General features: G+C 44.5%; 1 protein-coding gene across 2 annotated transcripts in view; it reads right to left on the reverse strand.

Moving 5' to 3' along the window:
- LOC102963366 (multidrug and toxin extrusion protein 2-like) overlaps nucleotides 1–21,570 on the reverse strand; it is a 58,545-nt gene that overhangs the window by 952 nt on the left and 36,023 nt on the right. For both annotated transcript variants that reach the window (XM_042965889.1, XM_042965888.1), the window contains exons 11-16: nucleotides 14,169–14,277; nucleotides 13,532–13,607; nucleotides 8,951–9,020; nucleotides 7,639–7,771; nucleotides 1,105–1,199; nucleotides 20–74 (exon numbers count right to left, since the gene is read on the reverse strand). In XM_042965889.1, coding sequence (XP_042821823.1) covers nucleotides 20–74; nucleotides 1,105–1,199; nucleotides 7,639–7,771; nucleotides 8,951–9,020; nucleotides 13,532–13,607; nucleotides 14,169–14,277 — 538 coding nt within the window. The remainder of the gene's footprint in view (nucleotides 1–19; nucleotides 75–1,104; nucleotides 1,200–7,638; nucleotides 7,772–8,950; nucleotides 9,021–13,531; nucleotides 13,608–14,168; nucleotides 14,278–21,570) is intronic.

The raw sequence follows: 21,570 nt of genomic DNA on the forward strand, positions 1-21,570 counted from the left end.
AGACCATGTCCTCTGTTACCTGTTGGTGCAGGCGTGGCCTCTTTGATCCCTTTCACGCCAGCTCGAACCTGTGCCTGAGAACAAGTGGCACGTAAGTGGACAAAGCGTAAGTCAGGTTAGGGTAGTACTCGTGTTAAAACTTCATGCAAGCTATTGCTAAAGGTTTCCACCATCCAGCACGGTCCTTTTTGGGCCTGAAATGCCGGTGACGATACGATGTAACACTCAACAACCACTCTTCTCCCCAGTGCTCTGCTCACAAGAATGTGAAAAGCTACCCGCTGCTCTAGTTGCAAATGTAACATTTTTTGCACCGTGCACGTCAGTGTTCCTAAGCACTGATGTGAGGAAGAAAGTCTAAAGGCAAACGGTGCTATCACATAGAGGGTAGTTTAGGGCCCAACTTAATACCCTGTACACTTTACTTCCTCCACGAATCACACTACGCTACGGAAGACATCACACATCACGATGAGGAAAGCCAAAGCCGGGAGAAACCTGGAGGGGGGACAAGAGGTAAGCAGGGACGCTTGGCGCACCCGAGCTCATCCTCCCGTCTCCTCATCGGTGACACCGCCCCTAAGCCGGCCCCCCGTCCATCCCATCTCAGGCCTCGACAGAATAAACGGGGCTCACAGTTCGACACGGCGATGCCCACTGGGTCAAGAGCCTGTCCTCTCCGTGCAGGGTATGGCTCTGCCCCACCTACTTCCCACCGATCACAGACGCTCAGCATATGGACAACACGGACCAAAAATGTCGGTAGAAAGAGGCCTAAAAACGCGCAACAACTCAGTGTAAGTAGGGGGAAAAGACGACTACTCTTCTAAGGACTGTGATACGAAAACAGCAAAATATTTCCTAAGCTAATTCCTTGCTGTTGTTGTTGAGCCCTCGTCAGCGGATCCTGCACCGGCCCTACACTCAGGGGAAAATGCGTGGAGATGTGATGTTCGTGGCCCCTAACTGTCACCTTAGACCCTCTTCACGGGTCAAAGGGAGTCACGCCGCCCGTGGCATTCTCGGCATTCTGACCCGCGAAGAGTCCTTCCGGTGCCATTGCGACCGGGCAAGAGCCACGCTTCTCCAAGGACACGCTCTTACCTGCTCCGCAACTCTCTCCCAGTCTGTCCTCCAGACGAGCACCAGGTAGAACAGGGCTTGAAAGAAGACACAGACTATCAATCCAGACCAGAGACCTAGGGATGGAGGGTGAGAGTCACGGCCCAGAGGTCCTCCAGTTCCGCTCCCGTCGTCATTAACGTGCTTCCCAAACTTCTGGGTCTGCACGATAAGCTGCGGTGAAAATAACTCCCCCGAAACGGAGATAATTACGGGCCAGGATTAGACTCAAGCTCACCGCGGGTGGATCGGTGGCAAGCAACGGACCCACGAAGAGTGAAAACGGCACGAGCCTGTTCGCCGCTTCATACGTTGACTGTTTAACAAGCATTTACTGGCTTTGTTTGTGCCGGGCGCTGCCTGAAGTGCTGTGTCTAACACAGAACCGAACAGGCTGACGGGATCAGTGCCCTCGTGGAGCTTCTGTGCCGCTGGGGGAGACACAGGGCAAACAAGGGAGCAAACGTGACGGCTGGCAGGGCGGTGAGGGCCGTGGGAGACGCTGGGCAGAGCGCTGGAGGGGTGGCCTGCGGCCCAGAGGCAGGGAGACGGGCAGGTGGCCGCGAGGGCGAGGAGCCCGCTGTGACAGTGACAGGACAGGCCCTGCAGGCGGAGGGAAGAGCAGGCCTGGCCCAGGGGAAACCGGGCCCGCAAGTCCCAGGAGCAGGAAGGCCAGTTGGGAAGGAGCAGGGGAGCGAGGGAGTGGAGGGGAGAAGGGAAGGGAAGCAGGACATGATGATGGGCGTCTGGGCCCGGAAAGATCGGGGTTTGATTCCAACTCTAATGGGAACCACTGAAGGGCTTAAGACTGGTGTGTGCATCTGTGGATGTGAGACCTGAGGTTTTCAGAAGCCCACTTTGGGTTTTTCTGGTTTTTAACGTTTATTTATTTAAAGAGAGAGAGAACCAGTGGGGGAGGGGGAGAGAGGGAGAGGGAGGGAGACAGAGAACCCCACATAGGCTCCCTGCTCAGCACAAAGCCAGATGCGGGGCTCAATCCCACGACGGTGAGATCACCATGGAGCTGATATCCAGAGTTGGACGCTTTACTGACTGAGCCCCCCAGGCAGCTTGCAGAAGCCCATTTCGAAAAAGATCTCTCCAACTGCTGTGTGGAAAAGCTTATTGAGAATATAAAGGGATCCATGAAAAAAAATGATAATGCCAACTATTTATGAGAAGAAACTATTTAAGCCACTTAAATAGCATTGTGTACCAAAGTAGGTATTTCGTATCAATAATTTCACTATGAAGCAAGCTGCGGAGGGAGGAGTTGGAACATGGTATAAACTGGGAGCTGGAATACTAATTCATTCATTCCGTGTCTGGGGCCCCACACTAGGGAAAAGCACAGTGAGGCTGGTCCTCTGTAGACTCATGCTGATTAAAACTTCCCTTCAGTTGAGAATTAGGTGGACGGGCAGTTTACACACTTTGATCAAGTGATTACATTCCTAGGAACCCGTCCTTAAGGAAAGATTCAGAAACGTCAGTAACTCATACGCCTACGATGCTCATCACAATCTTATTTATACAGAGAAGCAGTTTAAGTGTCCACTATCGGGAGCATTAAGGAAATGATGCAAGGAAATATTAGAGGTCCTAAAAACCACGTGTTTAACACAGAATAGGGGAAAATTACACATTCAGTACAACCCTGCATTTGTGAAAAATAGAAAAAATACCGGAATAAAAAACAATTTTAAAATACTGAAATAAAATACACTGAACGCCTCTGCCATTATATCAAGGCAGTGTAATAAAAGGTAATTTAATTGTTTACACTTAATGTATTTTCCCAAAATTTCCATGCCGTTAAAGTATAATTTTAATAATTTAAAAGTATCTTGGGGACACTGGGTGGCTCAGTCAGTTAGGCATCTGACTTGACTTCAGCTCAGGTCATGATCTCATGGTTGTGAGACTGAGCCCCACGTTGGGCTCTGTGCTGAGTGTGGAGCCTGCCAGGGATTCTCTCTTCTCTCTCTCTTTCTCCTCTCTCTCTCCTTTTCCCTCTACACCTCCCCCTTGTGCACTCTAAAATAAATAAACAAAATCTTTAAAAGTTATTTAACAAACCTGACAACCCACTACGTACAATTATAAAAAGCATATTAGTGGACAAAAAAAATGAGGGAAATCTGACATGTTGCTTACTCTAAAGGAGCTTAGAGTCTAATAAGAGCGCTTTTGTGTGTTTTGTTTTTTTAAGTAAAGCTGAATCGTAAAGCCCCAGCAGCTTATTAAGGGCAGCGGCTCTTGCGATTTGGTTGAACAGTATTTTCTCTGATGATTAGGACAGTGCTTGGTAGCACTAGGAGAGAGTAATAAATATTTGGCAGTCGTGTGTCCCAAATAGAGAATGAAGCCCAGCCTAACTAACGTTAATCAAATGCCCCACAGGCCCCCAGCCTGTACCTGTCATTAAAAACACAGATGACATTGAAGACAGTTCCTCATTAAGCCACCAAGTAACATTTCCAACAAGTAAGATAAACTAAGCACCTGTCTGTGTGGACACAGGGAGGCTCTTATGATAGCTAGAAGATGAAAATTTCGCAGAGAATAAAGAGCAGACTCAAAATTTTTACATAGTAAAAATGTACTGGTTGACTACAGAAAAAAAGGAGCTATCTGAATACGTACTAAAGCATTCAGTCAATCCTCTAATTAGACTATTTTTTTTCTTAAGGAAAATAAAATTCAGGCCTGGTGGCTCAGTCGCGTAAGCGTCCGATTCTCGATCTGATTGGGATTCTCTCTCCCTCCCTCTCTGCCCCTCCCTGCTCATGCTCGCTCGTTCACTCTTAAAAAAATACACATTCAAAAATAAAATTCACTGTTACTGAAAGCTACAGAAGATACAGATGTGAATATATATGTAGAAAACACGTATAACAACTTACCCCAAAGCACATGATAGATTATTTTGTACAATCCTATACATTTAGAATCTTGATAAAGGATATAATTGCCAAAAAAAATAATAATAATAATAATAATTTGCTAAAAGAGAGAGAGACAACATGCACCACCAAGGAGGCAAATTATCTGGGTTCAAATCCTTTCTCATCACTTACTATCTGTGGGACAAATTACTTAAACTCTTCAAGTTTTAGCTCCTTCATGTTTAGAATGGAACTTGTGGGAACTATCTTATGTGGTCCATCATCTAAACTTAAGTGACATTATATATACAAAAGGTTAGCATAAAAGCTCTTTATGAATATGGTCTCACACCATATGAATTTCAGTTTTTTCCAGTTTTTAAACTTGAAAATAAAAGTACTGTAGAAGAATATAGAAAAATGTTAAAATTGTATAAGTTCTTGCCACAATAATAAGGCAGGAAAAAGGAAATAAAATCCATTAAAATTAGAAAGGCAGGCAAGAATATACAACAGGGAAAAGAAAAGTCTTTTTTGGGGAGCACCTGGCTGGCTTAGTCAGTAGAGCATGCAACTCTTTATGTCAGGGCTATGAGTTTGAGCCCCACATTTGGTGTAGACATTACTTAAAAATAAAATCTTAAACAGAAAACACATTTTTAATAAATGGTGTTGGGAAAACTAGACAGCTACATGAAAATGAATGAAACTAGACCACTTTCTTATACCGTTCACAAAAATAAACTTAAAATGGCTTAAAGGCCTAAATGTGAGACCCAAACCATAAATCTCCCTATAGAAAACATAAGCAATAATCTCTTAGACATATTTATGGATATCTCTCCTCAGGCAAGGAAAACAAAAGCAAAAACCATTGGGACTCGACCAAAAGAAAAAGCTTTATTAGCACAGCAAAAGAGCCCATCAAAAACCACAAAGGCAATCTACCAAACGGGAAAAAATATTTGCAAATGATGTATCTGGTAAGGGGGTAATACCAAAAAAATATAAAGACCTTCTGTAACTCAACACCAGGAAAAAAAAAATCTGGTTAAAAAATGATCAGAGAACCTGAGTAGACATTTTTCCAAAGAAGGCATACAGATGGCCAACAGACACATGAAAAGGTCACTAATCACCAGGAATATGCAAACCAAAACCATGAGACATCACCAGTCAAAACGGCTAGAAAAAAACAGTAAAAAAAAAAAAAAAAAAAAAAAAAAAAAAGGCAAGAAATAAAGTGTTGGTGAGCCTGTAGAGAAAAGGGAACGTCATGCACTGCTGGTGGGAATGCAAATCTGTGCAGCCACTCAGGGAAACAGTACGAAGGTTCCTCCAAAAAGTAAACACAGAATTATCCTATGATCCAACAATCTCACTTCCGGGTATTTACCCAAAGAAAACGAAAACACTAATTTAAAAAGATATATGCACCCCTATGTTTATTGCAGCATTATTTGTAACAGCGAAGATATGGAGGCAACCCAGTGTCCATCAATAGATGGACGGATAAAGAACATGTGATATATATACACACAATGCAATATTATTCAGCCATTAAAAAGAATGAAATCTTGCCATTTGCAACAGCATAGACAGAGCTAGAGAGCACAATGCTAAGCAAAATAAGTCAGATTAAGACAAATATAGGATCTCACTCACATGTGGAACTTAAGTTATGAAACAAGTGAGCAAAGAAAAAAGAAAAAGAAATAAACTAAGAAATAGATTCTTAATTATAGAGAACAAGTTGATGGTTACCAAGGGGAGGTGAGTTAGAGGGATGGGGGAAATAGGTGATGGTGATTAAAGAGTACACTTACCACAATGAAAAAGGTAAAATTTAAAAATTAGAAAAGGAGTAAAATTATTTAATTATGACTTGATTCAATACATAGAAAATCTTTAAAAATCCACACACAGGGGCACCTGGGTGGCTCAGTCAGTTGTGACTTTGGCTCGGGTCATGATCTCACAGTTTGTGGGTTTGAGCCCCGCATCCAGCTCTGTGCTGACAGCTCAGAGCCTGGAGCCTGCTTCAGATTCTTGTCTCCCTCTCTCTATCTCTCTCTCTGCCCCTCCCTGGCTTGTGTGCTCCCTCTCTCTCTCTCTCTCTCTCTCTCTCTCTCAAAACTAAATAAATAACTTAGAAACATTTTTTTTAATTCACACACACAAAAATACTACAGCTAATAAATTCAGTAAACTTACATCGTCAACACACAAAATTAGTTGTGGTTTAAAATACCATCAATGAACAATCTGAAAAGGAAATTAAGAAAATAGTTCTAGGGGCGCCTGGGTTGCTCAGTCAGCTGAGCGTCTGACTCTTGATTTCAGCTCAGGTCATGATCCCAAGGGTCATGGGATCGAGCCCTGCCTCCGTGCTCCACACAGTGCCTGCTTAAGATTCTCATTCTCTCTCTCTCTCCCTCTGCCCCTATCCCCTACTTGTGCTCTCTCTAAGATATCAATAAAAAAATTATATTCACAATAGCATCCAAAAGAATAAAATATCTAGGAATAAATTTAACCAAGGAAGCAAAAAACATTGAAAACTACAAAACGTTGCTGTAAGAAATTAAAGACCTAAATAAATGGAAATCCTGTGTTCATGGACTGGAGGACTGAAGATTGCAATATTCTTTCCAAAGCAGTCTGTAGATTCAATGCAATCCTGATAAAAATTCTAATGGCCTTTTTGCAAAAAATGGAAAACCTGACCCTCAAATTTATATGGAATATTCCAAGGGTCCCCAAATAGCCAAAACAAAATTAAAAAAAGAACAAGGTTGCAAGGCTTACACTTCCTGATTTCAAAACAGTAAGTTTTGTAGTAAACACAGCTACAGTAGTCCAAAAGAGAGTCGTACTGGTTTAGACAGAGACCAGTGAAGAGGAACAGAGTCCAGAAATAAACTCCTGGGTCCGTGGCCAACTAATTTTCGACAAGTGTGCCAAGATCATTCAGTGGGGAAAGAACAGTTTTTCAGTAAATGGCGTTCACTTCATCTAGGTAATTCATCATGTCTCGGGTCTGAGGCTAACACATTACTACCTTCGGGCAAGCCAGTTCTGGCGAGTCCGTCAAGGCTCAGATGTCCCCTCCAACCAGTGAGGGAACTCACAGGTGCTCACAGGACCCAGTTCTTCTCGCCTGCAGTACTGAATCCAAATGGAATTACCGTGAAATTACTTAATCTTGGTCTCATCCTGAGGACACAGATCATGTCTACTTTTTTTAAGACTACATTTCCAGGGTTTTGGTACAGAGAAGGCAGAGGAGTAACTATTTTGAGAGAAAACAATTCCACAGGGGCTACTTATCAGTCAACTATTTTTTTTTTTTTAAGTTTATTTATTTTCGAGAGAGAGAGAGAGCTAGAAAGCATGAAGGGCAGAGAGAGAGAATCTCAGGCAGGTTCCACACCACCAACGTGGAGCCCGATGTGGGGCTCGAACTCACGAACCGTGAGATCACAACCTGAGCCGAAATCAAGAGTGGGATGTTGAACCGCCTGAGCCACCCAGGGGCCCCTTAGGTCAGCTAATTTATATGTCAAGCAGCTTATCTTAATATGACAAATGAGATTCAAGGTTAATCACTGAGGAATCAAAAACATACCTATTATCCCAAGTTTTGCGGCAAACATCAGAGATACTCCAATGGGAAAACCAAACACGTAATAACCGATGGCGTTCATGATAGCACCGATCTTTTGTTTTCCTGTACCTCGCAGGATTCCACCACAGGTGCCCTGAAGAGAGGAATACCAAGACCACCATTACAGCCGTGTACCTACCCTCGTGTCAGGTTCGTGAGGAATATTACATTAATACATCCCAGGTTTGGATGTGATCACACAGTTCTATCTCAAAACAAGAACTGCACATTACGTAAGAGATAAAAACGTTTTGCTTCTAAAGTTACGTTAATGACAATAAGCTATAGCGGCTTTCATCAGAAACCCACAGGTAATGTTATTCAAATCTTTGCTTAAAAATATTTTGTAAGTGTATGATTAAAAAAAAAAAAAAAAGCTTAAGGTTCACTGATGGAAATCTCAGCAGAAACTAGTCTGATATCATGGCTGAAAAACAGGAATGGGACCATGGGCTTCAAAAATGCCCAGAGTCAGAGTGGTGGCAACCATCGTTCTCTTCCACACTGTTCTTACCACAGCTGGTATTCAATCGGGTATCACACCTTCAGACTGGTAACAATAAAACGGAAGAAACTCCTTGGGGGAAAAAGAAAGATGGCAAACGGACCTAGAAATCAAGTCATGAGGGCTAACTGCTGAAATTGGGAAGACGACTCAAGGCGTGATTCCAGGGTACAGCAGAAGGGTCTTCAAACTCCTACAAACCCACAGAAGATCAGCCTAGAGAAAGACTTTCTCGTGGTCAGGGTCAACTCGAAGGTGGCCTGGCCTGCCATGGACAATACAGTAGATACGGGCCTGCTCATGTGGCTAAGAGCCACACAGGGCATTCAGGCCCCAGATAAAGAGGAGGCTGGATAACTCTGGTCTCTTCTACCTTGAGATGTTATACTCTAGCGTCACCCATCTTTCCCACAAACGGTGAAGAATGCTTGCGGCAAGGGGCGCCTGGGTGGCTCAGTCGGTTAAGCGTCTGACTTGGCTCAGGTCATGATCTCACGGTTCGTTGAGTTCGAGCCCCGCGCGGGGCTCTGTGCTGACGGCTCAGAGCCGGCTTCGGATTCTGTGTCTTCCTCTCTCCCTCTCCCTCCCTGACTAGTGCTCTGTCTCTGTCTCTCAAAAATAATGTTTAAAAAAAAAAAAAAAAAGAACGCTTGTGGCAAGAACTCTCTGTTCTCAAGGATGAAATCGCATATTTAATTCAAAACTAGAAACGCAAAACAAATCTTGCTATGCATATTAGGTGGGGGTAAAATCACTCCAGGTACTCACTGCAAGGGCATCAAATAGATGAAAGGGAGCAAAAATAGGCATCACTTGGCTCACAAGGTAAATAATATCTCTGTGGGAGGAAAAGAAAGTGGTCAGTGACCCCAAAATTACATTTAAGTGGAGTATATTAATTACTACTGATCTGACAAACCCAACTAACGGATCAGTAATTCAGTGAAAACACAACTTTTCTATTTGACAAAACGAGTACCCAATAAAACCTCACTAAATTTTCTTAGTTAGAAAAGGGGCATGGCCTAGGCTGCCACTATAGAGGATAATTCTTTTTTTTTTTTTTTTTTAATGTTTATTTATTTTTCAAGGAAAGAGAGACAGGGTGTGAGCAGGGGAGGGGCAGAGAAAGAGGGAGGCACAGAATCCGAATCAGGCTCCAGGCTCCGAGCCGTCAGCACAGAGTCCGACGTGGGGCTCGAACCCCACGAACCGCGAGATCATGACCTGAACCCAAGTCGGTCGCTTAACCGACTGAGCCACCCCGGCTCCCCTAGAGGATAATTCTTAAAGTTTTGCTTACGAGTATAAAAACATGCAGGTTGGAAAAAAAATGTTTCAGCCTATGGCTGGTAATCTTCCTCTGTGAATGGGACACTTCCTCAAAGATGGAGGTGAAGGCCAGTGTTCACACAGGAAACACTTGCCCCCTCATGGATCCTCTGAACTCTGAATGTGGTAGAAGGTCCGTCTGGGGAGGGATGACAGTGGGGATACTGGGACTCTGGAGAGAGACACAGCAGAGCTGGAGGGGTCTGAAGACCTGCACAACGGGGGCGCCTGGGGGGCTCAGTTGGTTAAGCATCTGATTTTGGCTCAGGTCAGGATCTCAGAGCTTGAGTTCCAGCCCTGCGTCGGGCTCTGTGCTGACAGTTCTGAGCCTGGAGCTCCTGATTTCGTCTCTCTCTCTCTCTCTCTCTCTGCCCCTTCCCTGCTCATGCTCTGTCTCTCAAAAGTAAATACACATTTGAAAAACAAAAACAAAAAAGAGGGAGCCAATGTGGTTGGAATACATGAAACAGGCTATCGTACTCTCCCCAAAGGAAGTTTTCTGCTTCCCTCCCATTCGCCTTAAAGGGGAAGGTTGCTGGTCAACAGGTACCTACAATACAGACAAAGCCTGCAGTCAGCCCTCTCACCAGAGGAGAGACCTCTCTGGAATAGATCCATAGGACTGTGAAGTTGCCTCATGGTACACTATCCCTACTAATCAAAATCGTCTTTCATTCAAACACAGACATTAGCCCAGTGTTCACCGGACTCGGAAGAAAATCAACAGCCCGCACACAAAAAGGACAGACCCAAATGAGCATGCAGAACAGGTGACACAAAAGCCACCACCGAATCCAAGGAACAAGGAGTAAATCGGGGGGAAAAAAATGAAACGAAAAAATATGACCGTTACAGGAAAACATTCTGTTTGAAGACTGAATAATGAGACAGACATGGCAAAATACTAAATCTCAATTTGAAAGGTAAAGTAGAAGAAATGACCCCAAGCACAGAGGAGGAGAGAAGAGACAAGTCAGACTCATCCAGAAGTTCTACCATTTATATAAATATCCCAGAGCTAAAGAAAAATTCAGCGCTTCGGACTGAGTCTACAAAGTGCCACACCAAATAAAAGAAAAAATATTCACCTATGCCTAAGCATGTGCAAAGACACAAATAACATCTGGAAGATTTCCAGGAAAAAAAAAAACTAACCTACAATATGGATTAAAAGTCAGATTAGGGGGCGTCTGGGTGGCTCAGTCAGTTAAGTGTCCGACTTCGGCTCAGCTTGTGATCTTGCGATCTGGGGGTTCGAGCCCCATGTCGGGCTCTGTGCTGACAGCTCGGAGCCCGGAGCCTGCTTCGGATTCTGTGTCTCCCTCTCTCTCTGACCCTTCCCAGCTCATGCTCTGTCTCTCTCTCTCTTTCAAAAATAAAAACATCTAAAAAATTATATAAAAAAAAAAAAGATTAGTATGCAAAGTCTATATCCAGGTGACATGACGGACGCTGATGGAGGAGGAAGCTCCAAGAATCAATCCTTTTACCAAAACAATGATTGAACTGGCCAGAAATGTCAAAATCAACCATTTTCACAACTCTGGAGTCGAGCTGAAAACTTGAAGCACGCAGTGCTTCATGAAGAATGAGCCTAGTAAGTATCCATGAATCCTGGGGTTTCACAGACTAGCTACCGCTTCCTGTCCCCTGGTCCCATGGCAGGCAGGTGTAGGGATGGCTGCCTGCACTCCTGGTGTGGCCAGTTGGTGGCATGTTGGACAATAAGGATCTCGTGCTCCAAAAGTCAGAGCTGTGGGTTTTGATCTCCTTGGCGGTTCACTACGGGCCCAGCACAGAGGCCGCTTCCCACGCGGTGCCTGTCAGATAATTGAGAGAGACAGAACTTTTTAAAAATGTTCTTTTCTTATTGGATCAAGGCATTTGAGGAAATCTGCCGGGCCACTGGCTCACTGGGGAGACAACAGACACCACACACGACAAGCAACGTAGTCTTTGTAAAACAAAAAACAAAACAAAAAAAGAATGGTTTGGAAAAAATCACTAAGCAAACGGGACAAATGCAGAACAGCAATGCCTGAGGAGGGAGGAGAACCTAATCTCCAGAGCTATTGTGTTACAATATTCAGAATGTCATTTCAACATAAAATTACAAAGCACACAAAGAAGGCACGGCCCGTTCGCGGGAAAAAAAGAAAACTGTCAGAAACCGGCAAATATGGTCAGAATCCATTTTTTTCGGATTCTAGACATTAACCAACGGCTTGCAGTGACCTGGGGAGTGCTTCCTCAAGGGAAGCTGCCGAGTCTTGGTAGTAACAGCGACGTCCGTGGTGTTGCCACTGACCTGAGTACCATCCCCGGCTCCCAGCTCAGCAGTAACCTTGATAAGTAACAGTCCCTATTTCCAGGACTGGAGGAGGAAGAAGGAGCGGAAGCTTTTCAAAGCTTCATTCCCAAGGAACAGCCATTATTTTGCACAGAGACCACCTGTCAGGTTGTTCCTCAAAAGACTCCCCTTGAAACGCTGTCTTTATTTCTCTGGACTCAAACCTGGCCAGTGCTCCAGCTGGCCCCTGAGAGATGTCTGCAGGCAAATGTTTTAGGTGCTTCTGCCTGAAGCACTGGATAAGAGTTGGCACAAACAAGACTAACCGACAAGCTCGGCAGGAAAGGCTGGGCAAGGAGACATCCATAGGGGCTTCAAAGCTCTGACACGTCCCTGGGAATCTAAAAGGCCACACGCAGGCATATGACTGGGTATGTGCTCAAGAAAGACCGGAGAGGGCCTAAGCTCTCACCTCTGGCTGAACTTGAGGCTCCGCACAGGCAGGAAATGAGGGCGAAGGCCAAGCTGTAAACTGCCTGGCCGAGTGCTGAAGGCTACCCTGATACACGCACAGAGAGCCCCTCCGCAGAGTGGGAGGTAAGTGGGATGCATTTGGTTAAGGAAATTTGGTCCAGTAATTAGCCGATCAGCAAGCTAATGCAACAGAGACTTTAGTGGCCACACCAGACAAAAAATACAGACTTCACCAAATTAGTTCATAAAAGCCACTAAGCCAGCAAGCGGCAACAAAAAACCTTGGGGGATGGGGGCGGTTCTGATTTCCAGAATTGCCACATTACGATGTAAAAAATGTCCAGTTTTCAACCAAAAATATGAGTCACGTAAAGAAACAAGAATGTATGGCACCTGTACGGAGGGAGCAAAGCAATTAATAAGACTAATCTCTGAGGGTGCCCAGACTTTGGAGCAAGAAAAATCCTTAAATCAGCTACTTAAAAAAATTTTTCTAATGTTTATTTTTGAGAGAGAGAGAAAGAGAGAGAGAGAGAGAGAGCGCAAGTCGGGGAGGGGCAGAGAGAGAGGGAGACACAGAATCGGAAGCAGGCTCCAGGCTCTGAGCTGTCAGCACAGAGCCCGACAAGGGGCTCCAACTCCTGAACCGTGAGATCGTGACCTGAGCTGAAATCAAGAGTCGGACGCTCAACCGACTGAGCCACCCAGGTGCCCCTCAACTGAATTTCTTTATGAAAGTAATCTGAGGCAAACAGTGCAAATCACCGAAACCTTTTCATAAAAAGGATCTGGTTTATTCAAAAGACACTCCATTATATCTAAATAACTATGCAAACATAGAGTTACAGAAAATGCAATAAAATTCAACCTAAGACTGAGTCAGTGCTTTATATAAATTCTGCCCTTTTGACTCAGGCATCGTGCTGTCAGCGTGCTCTGGACTGGGACGTGCCTTTCTGGGGACGAGGACATGCCATGTGCTTTTTCTAGGTATTTCTGAGCAGAACCAGCATTGAGCACGAGAGAAATGCCACTGGGGTTCGATAAATGAACGAATTGGGTACTGGAGGAACGGGGACAGTGCCCATGGGCTTCCTTCGTCCAATTTCATTCCAATGTAGTACCGGGGTTCTCATTGCTGGCTGCCCTACTTCCCGTGAAGCAAGATACTACTCACCTCTTAGAACCAGAAAAGTACAGTGAAAAAAGAAAGCATAAAACGGAAAACATCGTTCTAGAAGATGGGTACATACTTGTCACTGGTAAATACATAGGCAATCACATCCTTCATCGCTGAGAGTACAATGCCCACTACGAGAGCGCAGACACCTGGAAAATAGAGAAGCAGCAGCGGGAAGTGACAGTTCTCCCAAGTAATAAATCCAGTCTCAGGAGAGACTGGCGTCAATGATTTCAGAAATGTCCCAATTACAAGTGTTTATTACTGTCTCTTGAAAACAGCAAGGAAGTCCTGATTCTCACTCCTTCGTCGAAGGCACATTCATAGAAAAAGATGCTCAGTGAGATGTCTATACGGTCAGAATCTTCTCTAACTGCTCAGATTCCAAAACATTAAAACTGCTCGAAGAGGCAGCGGTCCGGGGATGCGGAGACTCAGTCATACAGGCTTTGGTCAGAAAACAAGCCCGCGTGTGATAACAATCTGAAGACTTTTCAGTCTTACCGAGTGTACCATTTCATTGGTGCCCGGTAACGGAAAATCACCATTAGAAGTTTCATTTTGCTGAGTGACCTGAAAAGGGCTTAAAGAATATTCTAGCTGAGGCCATATATATAAATCCATTCCCCAGAGAAACTCCGAAACGTGTACCGTAACCTATCAGACAAAAATCAGTATGGACGCCAGAGAGCGGACCTGCTTCAACTCACCCGCACACAGGAGAACGGTGATGCTGGAGTCCCGAGCCTGCTCGGCATTCCCTGCCCCCAGAGCATTGCCCACTCGGACACTGGCCGCCACACCAAAGCCAAGGGGCACCTGAGAACCAACAATCACAGATCGTAAGAAGTCAGAGGGCCTGCAAGAATGCTAGTGCCCTAGGGTCCAACCACGCGAGAACCCTAGACAGAGACAATCGTCCGTGTTCTCGAACTGGTTCTATTACAGCTGAGCTGTGTGACCACGATCCAATCGCTCAGTCCCGCTCACACCCAACCTCTTCGTTCCTAAACAAGGATAATGGCTGCCCTGACTGCTACCTGTATCACATCCATCAGGGCAGAATCTCTTAACGCAGTGGGATTTCAGGGCAAAGCACCTCCTTCACTGGCCGGACACGTACCATCGAGACTTAATTCAATCTAGCTGCATTCCACGAGGGAAGATTTAATGCATTATAAATACAGAGATAATTTGTAAAAATTAAATGAACCACACGGAAAAGCACTTAGCTCAAAGCCTGGCATAGTGTAAGAACCTGATGAACGCTGATGAAATCTGACTCCATTAACTCCACTGTGTCCAACATTCCATACTTCTAATTATCCAGGACACTGAAATGTGTCCCCAAAATCTCATTTTTCATCATTCATTATGGAAATCCGAAGCTATAAGCTTCCTTGCTCTTACACAGACCATTAGTCAATCTCCGAAGCCGTGCTCTTGACCTCCTGTCATTATCCTGTAATAAATACAGTGCTGCTCTCGGGAGCTGTTCGAATAACATGGGTTGTATAGAAAACTCTGTTTTCGCTGTCATGTCTGCCGACAATTTACACACCAGCTTTAACTTCTCATTCCTACCAGAAACAGCATCCTCCCGACCACCTCTAACTTATTACTGTTTTGAGAACTAGCCTGAGTTGGTAAAATACACACTCGGTTAAGAAATGAGAAACCACGGACAGACTCTGTAAAACATTATAAGACTGGAATGCCCAGAGTATATACCTAATTGTCTTCTGGTTCAAGATGGACAGCTAGCTCACAGGCTTAACTCTCTTCCCTCCCAAACACCATTAAAACATCAGTCAAGATGCTGCACAGAAAAGAAGGTCATTCACACATCACTGAGAAGACGAGAGCACACTGGCTTCTGGAAGAGGGGAAGTGATGTCATCACCCCGGGGAAGAACCACAGAAAACCACAGTCCAGAATACAGACAGGCGGAGGCCACATCCTGCTAGCTGTTCTCAGTGCAGCATCAGGAGGCTGGAGGCTTCAGGTCCATCAGCGAGGCGCTGGTGAGCGGTACTCGGGGAGATCAGATCCACTACGAACAGCACAGCCAGACCCCATCGCCTACCTGGTCCTCCCTCCCAGCCCCACTGAACACAGAAGGACTAGGCTAAAGGTAGAAAAGCAAAGTGGGAGAGCTCCCTGCATGGTGTGAGCACCTCAGAACCAAGCCCTTCTTGTGGTGTCCTGGGGACAGGTGGGACATGGGAGGGGAGGTCAGACTGCCTGCTCCCTGCTCCTTGCCCACAAACCCTAAAATGAAGATGCCACATGACAGAGACACCTCTGGACTCGGCTCCCTACCGGTCCTTCCCATTCAGGGGAGAGGTCTGTTAGAGAAACATCCCCAAATAACAAGATCAGAAAAGCCACGCCAGCCGTTTATTTTACCAATCAACGTATTCGCTCTTTCTTAAACGTAGTCACTCTTTCGTAAGTACAATAAAGATCACCAGATCTTTGAGGAAAACCAAAGAACATACCTGCAAAAGAGACCAAGATAAATAAGAGACCAACTGACTTCAGAGGAAACAAATGAGGTGACTCAGAGAACAGAAGAGAATGTTTGAAGGTTCCACTTCGTATCCAAAGATATTTAAAAGATAACACAGCAGAAAAGAAAAAAAAAAAAAAAAAAAGGAACAGGTTCCCATGAAGAAGGGACTGTAAGAGAAAAAGAAGGGGTTCTTGGAAACTAAAAACCAACCAAAAAATTTAATTACAAAAAGACAAAGAGATTTTCTTTTTGTTTTGGAGAGCGTGCAAGCAGGGGAGAGGGGCAGAGAGAGAATCTTAAGCAGATTCCATGCTCAGCATGGAGCCCAAGACGGGGGTGGGGGGGGGGGCTCAATCCCACAACCCTGGGATCATGACCTGAGCCAAAATCAAGGGTTGGATGCTCAACCGTCTGAGCCCCTCTGGCGCCACGTTTCTTAGTGGATAAAGAAAAACCAAGTTCAATACTGGAGATCAACCTCCACCCAATAGGCAATTGAAAAGAGAGAACAGAAAAAAGGTACAGAAAGGGAGAAAGAGTAATAGTTTTAAAACTTCTCAGAGTTGAGGAAAGCAAAAGCCTTCATTCTGAAAGGGTATGTACCAAGTGCTAATGAGCAGGGTAAGTAAAGAAGTACCTGCAGAGCAACCCACACTTGAAAAATGTCACAACTACACGGACAAAGAAATAAATGCTAAAACTTTCGAAGAGAAAACCCACATTGTCACAAAGGAACAAGAACCAGATTAAGATCAAATTTCACATTAGTAACTCAATGCCAGATGAACATAGAGCAAGGCTTTAAAAATTCTGAGGAGGGGCACCTGGGTGGCGCAGTCGGTTAAGCGTCCGACTTCAGCCAGGTCACGATCTCGCGGTCCGTGAGTTCAAGCCCCGCGTCAGGCTCTGGGCTGATGGCTTGGAGCCTGTTTCCGATTCTGTGTCTCCCTCTCTCTCTGCCCCTCCCCCGTTCATGCTCTCTCTCTGTCCCCCAAAAAAAAAAAAAAAAAAAATTCTGAGGAAAGATTGTTTTGAAGCTAGAATTCTACACTCAGATTACTGAACAGGTGTATGGGAAAAATAAAGGCTCTTTCGTATGTGCATGGCTCACAGCTTACCTTCCATATAGTCTTAGGAAAAAGTTCTTCGACTATTTAACCCAAATAGTTTTTAAAGGAAATGTAATAAAGTGAACAAAAAATGAGATCAAACGAACTGTAGACTTCGTTCACGAAGCCCGTTTAAGACCGCAAACTTAACTGATAAATGCTATGCGTGTTCTGACTGTTCCACCAACCAGCTGTCCCCCCACCTTTCTCCCTCTCCTCAGGCCTCCCCCTTCCCTGAGACACAACAATATTAAAATTAGACCAAGAAATAACCCTACGATGGCCTCTATGTGTTCAAGGGAAAGGACGTCTTACGTCTCTCACTTGACACCAAAAGCCAGAAACGACTGAGCTTAGCGAGGAAGGCATCTCAGAAACGGAGACAGGCTGAAAGCTCGGCCTCTTGCACCAGTTGGCCAAGTTGTGAACGCAAAGGAAAAGTTCTCGAGGGAAAGGAAAAGTGCTAGTCCAGTGAAGCCTTATTGCTGATGTGGAGAAAGGATCAGTGGTCTGGACAGAAGGTCAAACCGGCCCCAACGTTCCCTGGAGTCAAAGCCTAATCCAGAGCAAGGCTGATTCTTCTCAATTCTGTAAAGGTTGAGAGAGGTGAGGAAGTGCGGAAGGAGAGTCTGAAGCTAGCGGGGGTTGGTTTGGGAGGTTTAAGGAAAGAAGCCATCTCCGTAACGTAAACGTGAGAGGTGAAATGTCAAGTGTTGATGCGGACACTGCGGCAGGTTATCCAGAAGATCGAGCTAAGATGACTCATGAAGGTGGCCGCACTCAACAGCAGCTTTTCAACGCACACAAGACAGCCTTATGTTGGAAGATGCCACCCAGGACTTTCATAGCTGGAGAGAAATCAATGTCTGCCTTCAAAGCTTCAAAGGACTGGCTGACTCTCGTTAGGGGCTAATGAAGCTGGTGGCTTTCAGTCAAAGCCAATGCTCACTTAGCATTCTGAAAATCCTGGGACCCTGAAGAATTGTGCTAAATCTACTCGGCCTGTGCTTTACCTATCAATGGAACAAGAAAGCCTAGATGAAAGCCTAGATGACAGCACAATTATTGTTAACATGGTTTACTGAGTATTTAAACCCCACTGTTGAGACCTGTTGCTCAGAAAAAGATTCTTTTCAAAAACACCACTGCTCATTGACAACGCACCTGGTCACCCAAGAGCTCTTACGGGGATGTACAATGAGATTAATGCCGTTTTCGGGCCTGCCAACACAACATCCATTTTGGAGTCTGTGGACCAAACTTTAACTTTCAAGTCTTAACTATTTAAGAGCTACGTGTCGTTAAGACTGTATTTGCCATAGACAGTGATGTGGGTAAAGTAAACTGAAAACCTGGAAAGGATCCATCATTCAGGAGAAGAGATCAAAATATCAACACGAGCAGGAGTTTGGAAGAAGTTGATTCCAACCTTCATGGATGACTTGGAGGGGTTCAAGACCTCAGTGAAGGAAGTAACCACAGATGTGGTGGAAACAGCGAGAGAACTGGAATTAGAAGTGGAGCCTGAACACGTGACTGAATGGTTGCAACCTCATGACAAACCTTGAATGGATAAGAGTTGCTTCTTATGAATGAACAAAGGAAGTGGTTTCTTTTTTTTTTTTTTTTTTAGTTTTTTTATGTTTTATTTTATATTTGAGAGAGAGAAAGAAGAGAGATAGAGCATGAGCAGGGGAGGGGCAAAGAGAGACAGGGAGACACAGAAGCCGAAGCAGGCTCCAGGCTCTGAGCTATCGGCACAGAGCCCGACGCGGGGCTTGAACCCGTGAGCAGTGAGATCATGACCTGAGCCGAAGTCAGACGCTTAACTGACTGAGCCACGCAGGCGCCCCAAGGAGGTGGTTTCTTGTGATGGAAATCTACTCCTGGTGAAGATGCCATGAAGATTGTCGAAATGACAACAAAGCATTTAGAATATTACATGAACGTAGTTGACAAAAACAGCAGCAGGGTTTGAGAGGACTGACTCCCAATTTTGAAAGAAGTTCTGCTGTGGGTCAAATGCTATCAATCAGCATCACAGGCTACAGAGAAACCGTTCACGAAAGGAAGCGCCGGTCAACGCAGCATACTTCATGGTTGTCTTATTTTTAACAATCGCCAGAGCCACCCCAACCTTCAGCAGCCACCACCCTGGTCAGCAGCCGTCAACACTGAGGCAAGACCCTTGTCCCAAGATTGCCACTGGCTGAAAGCTCAGAGGATGGTTAGTTTTCTTGAGCAATGAAGTATTTTTAACTAGGACATGGACATCTTTTAGACAGATGCTGTTGCACGCTTAGACTATAGTGTAACGTAAACAGAACTTTTATATGTACCGTGGAACCAAAAAACTTTATCTTGTTGACTTTATTGCAATATTTGCTTCGCGGTTGTGGTCTGGAACCAAACCTGCAATGCGTCTGAGGTATATGCCTGTACGTGTTTTGGGGACTGGCTTATTTCACTTAGCATATTGTCCCAAGGCTCATCCATTTGGTAGCCTATACCAGAATCTCCTCCCTTTTTAAGGCTGAGTAATATTCCACTGAATGTGTATATCACATTCTGCTTCTTCATTCATTCGTCAGGGGGCATGTGGGCAGCTTCCACCTTTTAGCCATTGTGCGTAACGCTGTCGCGAACACAGGTGTGCAGGTATCTTGGAGATCTTGTTTTCAGTTCTTTTTAGGTCTACCCCAAAGGGACACTGCCTCAGCACATGACACCGTTATTTTTAATTTTTTGAAGGACCACCGCATTTCTTTCCATAGTAGCTGTACCATTTTACATTCCCACCAACACTTGTTATCTTCTGTGTTTGAGTTTTTGGAATAGTAGCCATTCTAACGTGTATAAGGTGGCATCTCAATGTAGTTGTTTTGCCAATTATTTCCTAATGATCAGTGATGCTGAGTATCTTTTCACGTGCTTATTGTCCATCTGTAGATCTTCCTTGGGAAAAAAATCTATTCAAGTCCTCTGCCCATTTTTTAATCCAGTTTGGTTTTTTGCTACTGAGTTTTAGTTCTCTCTAGATTTTGGATACTAATCCCTTATCCCACAGTATTTGCAAGTATTTTCTCCCATTGTGGGCTGCCTTTTTATTCGGTGAATATGGCCTTTGGATGCACAGAATTTTTCATTCATCGAGTCCGGCTTGTCTATTTTTTCTTTCATTGCCTGTGCCTTTGGCGTCACACGCAAGAAATCATTGCCAAATCCAATGTCGTGAAGCTCTGGCCTTCTGTCTTTTTCTAGAAGTTTTATTGCTTAGGGCTTACATTAGGTCTTTGATCCACTTTGAGTTAATTTTTGTATATGGTGTGAGGTAAGAGGGCAACTTCATTCTTTTGCATGTGGATGTCCAGTTTCCCCAGCATCCGTTCCTGAAAAAACTGTCCTGTCCCCGCTGAATGGTCTCTTTCTTAAAAATCATTTGATCATATATGCACAGATTGGTCTATGTATCTAATTCCAACTATTTACATGTCTTTGTTTTATTCTGAGAATTTCCAGATAGGTCTTCAAGTTCATTATTTTCCAGCTTTAACTAATCTGCTGATCCTATCAAGTACTACATCTGAATGGCTATAATTCGTCAATTAAAAAATGTTACTCGGTTCTTCTCCAAATAACGTTCTTTTGGTTTCAGCTCCTTCTTTTAGGTTTCATGACTTTAACCATGATACTTTTCTACTCCTCCATTATTACACCATCATCTCAAGTTCTGAACTCTAACTTTCCTGTTTGTTGTATCTGTTCAAGCTCTTGCCCATGCTAGATTATTTCTTTGTATTTTATAACTTTTACGGTAAGCTCACCCCTGTGGGGACTTGTTTTTTCCACAGGAATAATGAAGAATCATTGCCTTACTGTCTCTAACAGAGGGACGCCTGTGACAAGAAACAGAAAGTGGAATAGTGGTTCCCAACAGCTGAGGGAGGAGTGTTAAATTATAGGAGTTAATCAATTAAAGAGGCAACTGTTTAATAGGTAGCGTTCCCATCTTACAGGGCGAAAAGTTTCTGGAGATCAGCTGCACAATGTTTTTTTAAGTTTATTTATTTTGAGGGAGAAAGCGTGAGTGGGGGAAGGGCAGAGAGAGAGAGAGAGAGAGAGAGAGAGAGAGAGAGGAGAGAATGAGAATCCCACGCAGGCTCTGCACCATCAGCACAGACCCCGATGCAGGGCTCAAACTCAAGAACCACCGTGAGATCACGACCTGAGGCGAAGTCGGCGCTTAACCAACAGAGCCACCCAGGGCGCCGCCCGCACGACAACGTTAACGCTACTAAATCGCACAGTTAAAATTGGTTAAGATGGTAAATTTTACTTTTTGTGGTTTTTACCTCAACTAAAAATAAAAACAAAAGGAAGCCTGTGACAGAGCAGGTAGAAATAGAGAAGACTTGGAAGACGAGAGATTTAGAAGACAGGTACTGTTGACCACAGATCTATAAATAAACTCTAGTGCCCCCATTTCA

This window comes from Panthera tigris, chromosome E1 (genome assembly GCF_018350195.1).
Source record: "Panthera tigris isolate Pti1 chromosome E1, P.tigris_Pti1_mat1.1, whole genome shotgun sequence".
Taxonomy (NCBI): Eukaryota; Metazoa; Chordata; class Mammalia; order Carnivora; family Felidae; genus Panthera; species Panthera tigris.